The sequence below is a fragment of the Oncorhynchus mykiss genome, chromosome 28 (assembly GCF_013265735.2).
Source record: "Oncorhynchus mykiss isolate Arlee chromosome 28, USDA_OmykA_1.1, whole genome shotgun sequence".
NCBI classification, from domain to species: Eukaryota; Metazoa; Chordata; class Actinopteri; order Salmoniformes; family Salmonidae; genus Oncorhynchus; species Oncorhynchus mykiss.
In genome coordinates, this window is record NC_048592.1 from 6,599,278 (window position 1) to 6,611,799 (window position 12,522).

The following is a 12,522-nucleotide window of genomic DNA, read 5'->3' on the forward strand; positions in this document are numbered from 1 at the left end:
GGCCGCAACCTTTCAACCAAATCTCCTGGTGTTTGTGCTTCAACACCCTCAGTGGCTGTCAAGGGAATTTTTATCAATGATGACTAATCATGTATACATTTCAATCAGGACTGACTAATCAGAATACTATTATGTTACTGTATATGTATGAATTTTCTTTTTAATCCTAGTACTGAATATAATGTGTGTAAATATAATCAAGAATTAGAACAATGACTGTCTGTTCCTTGGTAGAAATGAATGAACTATATCGCCAGTCTGGCTAGAAGGCTTATCTTCACAGGCATGTCCTTGTCTCGGTCGTATATTATCTTTTTAGGGAGAGACGATGTGAGAACCATACAGCCTTTGTACTAGAACGGAGATGGCACGGGTTGGTACTGGAACTAATGACGTCATTTTAAGTTTACAACCTGTGGTAAAATGTGTAAGGAGCAGTACTCTCGTGAATAAAAGCTGCTGTTTGACTTTAAGACTGGGCTCTGTCCATTTTTATAAAATAAGGGTCATACAAATCGACAGAGTGTTAAAACATAGAGGAATATAATTCCTGCAACAAACTGTCACCACCGCGTCCGCGTGTGGCAACCTCTTCAGTATCTGCAAACTGAGACGAGGATATCGGTCTGTGATATCGCAAAGTGTTTCACCAGTGGGAGTCATCGGGTCAGTTGCTGGACTGACGCCATTAGTGTCATTGTAAGGGTTGACAGTCCCCTAAAAAGCGGAAGGTGTATCACCTGCGCATCAATGTTTTTCTTGCTGAGACGGCCGCAGTGCTTGCGGAAGTGTCCGAAGGGCAAGAGGAGTTCATCTCAACTACAATATTGCACGACTGCAAGGAGGAACGAAGTTGCTCATTCACAGAGACAGCTAGCTCGAAATCATGACAAGAATGGTCAATAAGATTGGAATATCTCCTTGGATCGGATTCTGCACCAAGAGGTTTCTAAACGACTTTTTCACAAGGGATGCTTTCGACAGATACCCCTCGTGAATGACTGCGTTGCAGCTAGCCTGTGAGCATACCTGGTGGTTTTCCAATCCATCAATGGGAGTAACCAAGTCTGCTCCCAGTAGCAGGGGTACAGTTTCGAGGCTGGTAACATACACAGGGTGAACGAGTGAGACGTCCTGGACGTGTAGTTTCAGCATGACTCTCAATGTGAGAGGCGAGGTAGTCTGAGTGACCCCTCGAAGTATAGTGTCGCATCGTTCCACTTTTAACCAACATTTAGTTGGCTTCAAAGCCCTTTTGAGATCATCGAACAATGTTTGAGAGATATTGTCGCACCTGAATCAATTAGTGCATGACAAGTTAAGCAGTCCTCCAGGACTGTTTCCAGGTATGGCTGTTTAGATTCGTGGTTAGTGGACATATTCAAAGTGGAGTGGTCGTTCGCAACGACGTGATGTGCTATTTCTGTTCAAGGTGGAAGCAGATTGAGTTTTCCGGTTTTGAGTGGGCTTGGCTTTAACTTCTTATGGTATAGTGGACGGTTGCGTCCCACTTGGGAAAATGCAGCGCGGCTAATATTTTTTTTTTAATATAAAAATCACATTTTCATTAAATCACACATGTAACATACTCAATTAAAGCTACACTCGTAAATCCAGCCAACATGTCAGATTTTTAAAAGGCTTTTCGGCGAAAGCATAAGAAGCTATTATCTGATGATAGCACAACAGTAAACAAAGAGGATAGCATATTTCAACCCTGCAGGCGCTACACAAAACACATAAAATATAAAACATGCCTTACCTTTGACAAGCTTCTTTTGCTGGCACTCCAATATGTCCTATAAACATCACAAGTGGTCCTTTTGTTTGATTAATTCAGTCCATATATATCGAAAATGTCAATTTATTTGGCGCAACGTCACTCCAAAATATTTCAAACTACTTTTGTAATACAACTTTAGGTAAACGTTAATAATCGATCAAATTGAAGACAGGTCTATCTGTTTTCAATAGAGGATGAGAGGACCTACTTCTTCATTGCACAAATGAATAACCTCAACCAAATTCCAAAGACTGGTGACATCCAGTGGAAGTGGTAGAAACTGATAACAATATCGTTTGCCAATGAAAACTCAGTGAACAGACAGAGACATAAACAAAAAAATTCTGAACGGTTAGTCCTCTGGGTTTTGCCTGCTACATAAAATCTGTTATACTCACAGACATTATTCAGAGTGTTTTCTATCCAAATCTACTAATAATATGCATATCTTATATTCTTGGCATGAGTAGCAGGAAGTTGAAATTGGGCACGCTATTTATCCAAATTGAAAATGCTACCCCCAATACCTTAAGAAGTTAAACAAATATATGTATTTGCAGATAGAGTCAAAGCTCAATCACTGACGGTTACTATCAGAGAGTCACACATAGCCTGGTCTTAGATCGGTATGGTCTTGAACCAACTACATGCCATGATTAGTCAGGAGATATGTTTAAAGCACATAAAGATATGATCTGGGACCAGGCTAAAACATTTACATGTACATTTTAGTCATTTAGCAGACACTCATATCCAGAGCAACTGCAGGAGCAATTTGGGCAAAGCGCCTTGCTCAAGGACACAACACGTTTCACATAGTTTGCAATGTGTAACTAATGACGAAATGTGTAGGATATTATTTTGGAGAGAATAAAGAGTGCAGCTATGCTTCAGAAGTGTATTCAATCATACAAGTGCTGAATATGAAACAGATAAACACAATAAATCACACAACAGATCTGCTCATTTTACTGATGTTTATTTAGCCATGTACTCAAACAAGAATTTTTACTTTAAGATATTGGAGTGTGTGTTCGATCAATGCTAGAAAATTACAAATCGTATTCAAAGTAGATTAACAATTTAGTAAAATGTTCAAAATGCACATTAACATGAATTATTCACATCCTCTTTAGGAAAATACAGAAAGATACAAAGAGATTAGCTCCATAACAGTGTTCAAACTAGGGAAGAACTATATCTGAAATGCATGATGTATAGATGTGGCTACGTGATGCCAACCTGGACTGTATGATATGTTACAAATTCCAATTTGTTGTGGCTAACATTAGTTGGGTTAGGGGAAGGATGCTATGTTGTTGCAAAGTAGCTAACATGCAGTTGCAAAGTTGCTAAAGTTGTCAGTGATATGATAGAAACACCTTTGGATAACAGAGTGAATAGCTGCTATTCATACTCATTCAGTGGATATTGAACTACCGTGATTCTGTTTTAGGATGATTTACATAATTTTCAACATCATTATGATTACATCATCAGCAGTGAGGCTTATTAAATTACCCATTGAATGTTTCCCCTTGGCATTGAAACCGTATAACCCTAGCGTATGAGAGACAGAGGAGTTAGCTAAAGCAATTGTAATTTAGCAGACAATGTTATACAGAGCAACTGACCGTTAGTGCATTCATCTTAAGATAGCTAGGTGGGACAACCACATCTCAGTGAGAGTAATTACATTTTTCCTCAAAGTAGCTATCAGCAAAGTCAGTGCAAAAAGAGAAAAAAAGGCAAGGGTGTTATATTTTTATATATACAGTACCAGTCTAAAGTTTGGACACTTACTCATTCAAGGGTTTTTCTTTAAACACAACTGATTGGCTCAAATGTATGAAGAATGAAATAAATTACACAAACTTTTAACAAGGCACAACTGTTAATTGAAATGCATTCTAGGTGCCTACCTCATGAAGCTGGTTGAGAGAATGCCAAGAGTGTGCCATGAAGGCAAAGGGTGGCTACTTTGAAGAAATTCAAATGTAAAATATATATTTTGATTACTACATGATTCCATAGTTTTTATGTCTTAACTATTATTCTACAATGTAAAAAATTGTAAAAATTAATAAAAAGCCTTGAATGACTTTTGACTGGTACTGTGTGTATATATATATATACAGTATACTGTATGTATATTTATGTGTGTGTATGTATATATATAAGAATGTGTATTTATATATGGGAGAAGGCCCCTGAGGTACAGGACATACTACTGTCTGGGACACACTGGCCCCAGTAGGAATGGATTAAATAGGGAGGTGAAGGGAACTGCTGACTAGACGACACATCTTAGGTGGCTGACAAATATTTTGGGGAGTTTTATAGTTGTATTTCGGGGAGGTATTTTGTGTTCAGTTATATAACATAACATGAAGGGGGAACTGCCTTGGTCCAATCGGCAAAACACACGCACACACGGTGGTGCATTCTCTTTCACAGAGAGGGAAGAGGTGAGGGGAACCAATGGGAAGCCAGGCAGATGAAGGTGAAGTTATGGAAGGAGGAAGGTGGAGTGGAAGAGGAACAAAGTGACCCCTGTTGGTTACATGTTGGTAGTGCAGGTCAAGTCCTAACAGAAGAGGAGATGGGGTCAGAACATAAGATATGATTCTGTGACTATAGGAATTAATTCATTTCTAGGTAGCCTAAGAAATAATAACAAGAAAGTAGCTCAAAGTCTCCTCCACTCACCAGAGCATACTCGTAGATGATGGGTACGTCTGAGGCCCCATGCAGTCGGAGGCAGTGTAGCACCGCGTCGTGGATCGTAGCGAACAGACAGCTTTTAGGGATGGACTCAGAGAAGAAGCCTGCACTCGATAACTGCTCCACCACACAGACTGGAGGAGAGACAAACCAGGTTAGACAATACACACGTGAACCCCAAACACACACACACAGACAACACAAGCTACGGCCAGAGCGCTGGAGCCTGAATTACCACACATACCAGTGGCGGTCGGTGCCATTTTAAGATGAGGGATGACGTTTCTTTTTTATGAGCATGGCCTTACAGTGTTTCTATTACAGCATATTGGATGACTGTCATTCCTTTTCCATTCACAGAGCTCAACGTAACAACGATAGGTTTAGGCTACTGCATGATACTCAAACGTTTCCAACATCCATCATGAGGTTGCTACAACCTAGCATATGAATTAACGTTTACCATGTAGGTACACAGGTTAAGATACATTTTAGTAATCAAGGTGACAGATATTGACACATTCAATACTGCCTTGCACACTCTTGCCAGCATCTAGCTGATCTAGAGTGTAATTATTAGTCCAACAGTTGCAAATTATAGTTTTTATTGGACAAATTCAGGTATGTTTACAATTGTCTCATTCGGGCTCTTGTCTCGAACTATTCCCCAGGTCGTTGCTGTAAATGAGAATGTGTTCTCAGTCAACTTAGCTGGTAAAATAAAATACATGTTCATCCCTGTTTCACTCCATTTGCTTCTTTTAAATAAACATTTTTCAACAGAATCGGTGGAATGAATACAACCCTTGATCAAAAGCAAACACATTTAACTTTCATATCCGCCACCTACAAACAGCATGATCTCTTTGATCGTTGTACAATTCCTTCTAGCAGCTAAGCGCTTTCCTCCTCACCTTTTCCCTTCGCTTGTGGACTTCAGTAACAACATATCAGCTGTATTTGACCAGGCGAAAAAACTTTTCCAAGCCAAACCTTAACATAATAACCGCTAACCTTTACACACAGCCTACATTGTTGTCACCATATTAACTAGATCTAACGCGTTAGTAAACCCACTACAATCATGCAGTATAGTGTACAGTCAGAAGCAAGCAGTTACACCGGTGGGCCCTGGTAGGAATAAATTAATATAAGCTTACCTTGACTTGGAAGAGTTTCAGTGTTGGATAGCCAGCTAGCTAACATAGCATCCCTCTCTGTTTGAGATTGAGCCGGGTGTTTGAGTAGGCTAAACTAGCTAGCTGCATTCGCTAGCTAAGAAAGTGAAAGTAAAGAATTAAAAAAATCTAAATCTCTCTCTATTTCTTGCTTCTCCTTCACTTGTTAATTAATTTGTTCAAAACTGTACAACTATTGTCTTTCTCGCTCTTTGAGTCAACTACTCACCACATTTTATGCACTGCTAGCTAGCTGTAGCTTATGCTTTCAGTACTACGTTCATTCTCTGGACAACATGTCAGTTCATACTGCAAGAACTCTGATAGGTTGGAGGATGTCCTCCGGAAGTTGTTATAATTACTGTGTGAGTCTGTGGAAAGGGGTGAGAACCACATGCCTCCTAGGTTTTGTAATAAAGTCAATGTAACCTGTGGAGGACGGAAACTACGGTGCTACACTACAGAGTGCTGTTGAATATACTGTGTTGTTTAATAAATGATTTGGGGACGTGAGTATATTTTATGTTACATATATGTTTGACTTGTTTTTTTTCAGAAATTGGTCCTCCCCTTCCTCCTCTGAGGAGCCTCCACTGACACATACTCACCTTGGCATCCAGTTAAATAAATGTCAATGTCAATCTTTCTGTAGTTTAGGAATATCTGCAAAAAAAGAGAAAGTGAGAGACAGAGAAGGTCAAATAAGAAGTCCATGTTTCTCTCAGCGACTGTTTTTGTTACACCAGTTTGGATTTATCTTGTTTTTCTCTTCCATCCCACTTCATTTCTATCTGTGCCTCTTATTTACATAGGGTACATAAAAATATAATTTAGGCCTGCCAACTCACAGAAAACAATACCTTTTGTTTGTTTTGAGCACAAGGCCACACAGGAGAGCGACTGCAAACAATGTTACATAAGAAGACTGGATACAAAGAAACTAACAATAACACATTTCTGAAAACATCTGTGAACCTAACCTCTTTCTCTCTTTCCTTTTCTCCTCTCTATCCCCTTAGCGCTCAAACCCCACTCCTTCATCACCATTGTTCAAAACCACACACACTCATACATTTTTCAGCGTCTTCACAGTGGCCGTGTCAGCAAAGTTGGCTGTGGATAGGTCCAGGATGATGGTGTGTGTGTCGTTGACGGAGCTCCTCCCCATCTCCCCTTCTCTTCCGGTACTGGACATCTGTGTTATGTGATCATCGCCATGAATATCAGTTTTAGAGTCCTGGTCGAACCCGTTACCTTGCTGCTCAAAACCCCAGTTCACCTTAGATTGACAGAGAGACAGAGTTTCAATCTTTACTCTGCTCTGATAAAATACTCATTTCAAAAGCATAATGGGCTAGCCATATACGATAACACAATTTTACAATTCAGAAGGTCTATTTTGAGAAACACACACACATCTATCATGAACATATTTAGATATGGAGCCACCACAGATTTAGACTACGTGACATTGCAAAAATCTGAAACTTTCTGCCCAAAAATGAATCCATGCTTTTGTCACTTCAAGGTTAGACTAGTGCAATGCTCTACTTTCCGGCTACCCGGATAAAGCACTAAATAAACTTGCAATGATCTAGACTAGAACCCAAAATATGTTTATCATTTTACCCCAGTGCTAGCCTCTCTACACTGGCTTCCTGTTAAGGCTAGGGCTGATTAAGGTTTTACTGCTAACCTACAAAGCAATACCTGGGCTTGCTCCTACCTATCTTTATGATTTGATCCTGCTGTACATACCTACACGTACGCTATGGTCACAAGACGCAGGCCTCCTTACTGTCCCTAGAATTTCTAAGCAAACAGCTGGAGGCAGGGCTTTCTCCTATAGAGCTCCATTTTTACGGAAGGGTCTTACTATTCATGTGAGAGAAGCAGACTCGGTCTCGACCTTTTGGTCTTTATTGAAGACTCATTTCTTCAGTAGGTCTTATGATTGGGTATAGTTTGTCCCAGGAGTGTGAAGGTGAATGGAAAGGCACTAGAGCAAAAACCGCCCTTGCAGTCTCTGCTTGGCCGGTTCCACTCTCTCCACTGGGATTCTCTGTCTCAAACCCTATTACAGGGGCTGAGTCACTGGCATACTGGTGCTCTTCCATGCCATCCCTAGGAGGGGTGCGTCAAGTCAGTGACATGATCTTCCTGTCCAGGTTGGCGCCCCCTTCTTGGGTTCGTGCCGAGGGGGAGATCTTCGTGGGCTATACTCGGTCTTGTCTCAGGATAGTAAGTTGGTGGTTGAAGATATCCCTCCAGTGGTGTAGTGGGTGGGGTTATATCCTGTTTGTTTGGCCCTGTCCGGGGGTATCGTCAGACGGGGCCACAGTGTCTCCCGACCCCTCCTGTCTCAGCCTCCAGTATTTATGCTGCAAAAGTTTGTGTCGGGGGGCAAAGGTCAGTCTGTTATATCTGGAGTATTTCTCCTGTCTTATCCGGTGTCCTGTGTGAATTTAACTATGCTCTCTCTAATTCTCTCTCCTTTCTTTCTTTCTGATGCCCTGAGCCCTAGGACCATGCCTCAGGACTTCCTGGCCTGATGACTCCTTGCTGTCACCAGTCCACCTGGTTGTGCTGCTGTTCCAGTTTCAACTGTTCTGTCTGCGGCTATTGAACCCTGGCCTGTTCAGCAGATGTGCTACCTTGTCCCAGACCTGCTGTTTTCAACTCTAGACAGAGCAAGAGCGGTAGAGATACTCTGAATGATCGGCTATGAAAATCCAACTGACATTTACTCCTGAGGCGCTGACATGTTGCACCTTCTGTAATTATTATTATTTGACCCTGCTGGTCATCTATGAACATTTGAACATCTTGGCCATGTTCTGATATAATCTCCACCCGGCACAGACAGAAGACCACTGGCCACCCCTCATAGCCTGGTTCCTCTCTAGGTTTCGTCCTAGGTTGAGGCCATTCCAGGGAGTTTTTCCTTAGCCACCGTGCTTCTACACCTGCATTGCTTGCTGTTTTGGGTTTTATGCTGGGTTTCTGTACAGCACTTTATGACATCAGCTGATGTAAGAAGGGCTCTATAAATACATTTGATTGATGGGGCCGGGGGGGGGGCATCTTACAAAAAGGCCACTCTCAGTAATACAATGTTAGATAAACACACCAAATTTGGCACAGAGGAAGATGCATGTACCCTGAAAATATTTAGATATACAGTGCCTTGCGAAAGTATTCGGCCCCCTTGAACTTTGCGACCTTTTGCCACATTTCAGGCTTCAAACATAAAGATATAAAACTGTATTTTTATGTGAAGAATCAACAACAAGTGGGACACAATCATGAAGTGGAACGACATTTATTGGATATTTCAAACTTTTTTAACAAATCAAAAACTGAAAAATTGGGCGTGCAAAATTATTCAACCCCTTTACTTTCAGTGCAGTGAAGACTGATCAGAGATGCAGCCAAGAGGCCCATGATCACTCTGGAGGAACTGCAGAGATCTACAGCTGAGGTGGGAGACTCTGTCCATAGGACAACAATCAGTCATATATTGCACAAATCTGGCCTTTATGGAAGAGTGGCAAGAAGAAAGCCATTTCTTAAAGATATCCATAAAAAGTGTCCTTTAAAGTTTGCCACAAGCCACCTGGGAGACACACCAAACATGTGGAAGAAGGTGCTCGGGTCAGATTAAACCAAAATTGAACTTTTTGGCAACAATGCAAAACGTTATGTTTGGCGTAAAAGCAACACAGCTCATCACCCTGAACACACCATACCCACTGTCAAACATGGTGGTGGCAGCATCATGGTTTGGGCCTGCTTTTCTTCAGCAGGGACAGGGAAAATTGTTAAAATTGATGGGAAGATGGATGGAGCCAAATACAGGACCATTCTGGAAGAAAACCTGATGGAGTCTGCAAAAGACCTGAGACTGGGACGGAGATTTGTCTTCCAACAAGACAATGATCCAAAACATAAAGCAAAATCTACAATGGAATGGTTCAAAAATAAACATATCCAGGTGTTAGAATGGCCAAGTCAAAGTCCAGACCTGAATCCAATCGAGAATCTGTGGAAAGAACTGAAAACTGCTGTTCACAAATGCTCTCCATCCAACCTCACTGAGCTCGAGCTGTTTTGCAAGGAGGAATGGGAAAAAAATTCAGTCTCTCGATGTGCAAAACTGATAGAGACATACCCCAAGCGACTTACAGCTGTAATCGCAGCAAAAGGTGGCGCTACAAAGTATTAACTTAAGGGGGCTGAATAATTTTGCACGCCCAATTTTTCAGTTTTTGATTTGTTAAAAAAGTTTGAAATATCCAATAAATGTCGTTCCACTTCATGATTGTGTCCCACTTGTTGTTGATTCTTCACAAAAAAATACAGTTTTATATCTTTATGTTTGAAGCCTGAAATGTGGCAAAAGGTCGCAAAGTTCAAGGGGGCCGAATACTTTCGCAAGGCACTGTAGTCCCATCATAGATTTGGCCCCTGGATCGTGACATACATTTTACTAAAAGGTTGCAGACTGTACCACTACTTTACAAACCTTTAATCTACAAAAAGTTATTGCCTATACTACTTTGATTGATTGATATATTTTTGGTCTATACTTCTTGCCCTGGATCACCTGAAAACCAAAAACTGTAACAGTAACACAGTGTATTACAGTAGGCCAAATTGTAGAATAAATACATTTTCTGAGATGAATACAGCCAAACACAGAATCATATTTTGGTTTAATGGTTAAGACTGTCCCGGAGCGGGAGACCGGGGTTCACATCCTACCACATGAGCATTTAACAAATGGCCACTAAAGCTACTTTGGAAAATATCCCAGCCATTCTGGTGAAATAGTTCACAATTGCTGTGAACTATTATCTCAGGTTGTGTTTCAGTCAGATATGTGCCTGTCAAGCATAAAATTTTAATTTCAACCAGTTTTTCTAATTGCAGCGGATTATAATGGACAAATATTGGAATAAATTCTATAACAGTCTGACGTTGATTTGAGACAGTATTTCATGCACCCTCAGGGACCTCTAAAATCATAATTCAAAAAATACTTACTGGGTCAGTGGAGCCATACACCGAATAGAAAGAGATGAGTACAGCATCAAAAGCCCTGACATTACCCACCTAATTTACTAGTGGCTTCTAAGCAAAAAAAAGTCCTGGCCTTGGACCTGACCTAAATCCCTGTATTCAACTGTATGCTGCACATCAACCAATGGCAGGCATTACCCTCGAGCATACTCAATCCATGTTTATGCGTGCGTACATGTGTACCTATGCCCACACACACCCCCATGCACACACATACCAGAATGGGTCCAACCATAGGGCACTGGTCAGGAATAGGAGGGTCAATGACACATGCCACCAGCCCAAGCCACCCGGGCCGACAATCCCATCCATTGCCACAAGAGTGACCAGTAGAACAGCGAGACTGCACAGCCAGTCTGTCAATAATTTAACTCTTTCCCATCTGTTTTTATAAATTCCCAAGGGAAAGGTTTAGAAACAAAGATGAAACATCAAAAAACACAAATATTCATACGTATACACAGACACAGCACAGCCTCCATAGAATTAATCTCATAATAATAATGTAGAGCTCTCTTGCCCCACCTGCATGCCCCTAGGAATCTACCTATATGCCACCTTTTGTAAGTTTATCTAAAAAAAGCCCTTCAGTACTGTAACATTGTATTACCAACAGCGGCCATTGTGTAAGATGCCACAACCCCAGGGGGCAACTATGTGGTGTATCCATATCTAAGTCTTTTCAGGGTTCATAAATCTAGCTCAGTTTTTTTATATATGATCTCTAAATCTTTCCAGGACACATTAATCTACCTCTGTGTCAAATGTGGTGCGTGTATCTCAAAAAAGGCCCTCAGAATTGTAACATTTTATTACCGACAGTGGCCATTTTGTAAGATGGAGCCCAGATGCCAAATGTGTGGTGGCTCCAGATGTAAATATTTTCAGGCTACATAAATCTACCTCTGTGCCAGATTTGGTGTGTTTAGCTCAAAACAATCTGTTTAAAATATTGTTGCCATATGCTGCCATTTTTAAAAATGGCTGCCACGCCCCAGGGGGCAAAATCTGGGGTGGCTCCATATCTGAATCTTTTCAGGGTACAAACATCTACACAATTGTTTTGCTTAAATGCCTCACTATACTGTAGTACATTACACTACACACCTGTCCGTTGATGGGTCGGTCAACTAGGGCAATGGCTGTCTGGTTCAATTTCAGGTCTGGGGAACCTTTCTCCTCATCCCTCTTGTCATCTGGATGGACTGTATTGTTGGGTAGGCGTCCATTCACACCATTCTGGGAAGGGAAGAGAAATAAGGTCACTAACAATTTTTGTGTGTGTGGTTCTTAGTCCTACACTACCGTTCAAAAGTTTGGGGTCACTTAGAAATGTCCTTGTTTTTGAAAGATAAGCTCATTTTTGGACCATAAAAACAACATCAAATTGATCAAAAATACAGTGTAGGCATTGTTAACGTTGTAAATGACTATTGTAGCTGTAAACAACAGATTTTTTTATTGATTATCTACATTTATCAGCAACCATCACTCCTGTGTTCCAATGGCACGTTGTGTTAGTTAATCCAAGTTTATCATTTTAAAAGGCGAATTGATTATTAGAAAACCCTTTTATAATTATGTTAGCACAGCTAAAAACTGTTTGTCCTGATTAAAGAAGCAATAAAACTGGCCTTTAGACTAGTTGAGTATCTGGAGCATCAGCATTTGTGAGTTTGATTACAGACTTATCTTCTGAAACTCGTCAGTCTATTCCTGTTCTGAGAAATGAAGGCTTTTCCATGCAAGAAACAG

General features: G+C 40.8%; 1 protein-coding gene across 1 annotated transcript in view; it reads right to left on the reverse strand.

Moving 5' to 3' along the window:
- Positions 1-3,897: 3,897 nt before the first annotated feature.
- The window catches only part of LOC110508402 (solute carrier family 26 member 6), a 35,964-nt gene continuing 27,339 nt past the window's right edge, over positions 3,898-12,522 (reverse strand). Inside the window, exons 15-19 of the mRNA XM_036966719.1 lie at positions 11,875-12,006; positions 6,758-6,964; positions 6,294-6,348; positions 4,493-4,641; positions 3,898-4,370 (exon numbers count right to left, since the gene is read on the reverse strand). Coding sequence (XP_036822614.1) covers positions 4,344-4,370; positions 4,493-4,641; positions 6,294-6,348; positions 6,758-6,964; positions 11,875-12,006 — 570 coding nt within the window. The 3' untranslated portion in view covers positions 3,898-4,343. The remainder of the gene's footprint in view (positions 4,371-4,492; positions 4,642-6,293; positions 6,349-6,757; positions 6,965-11,874; positions 12,007-12,522) is intronic.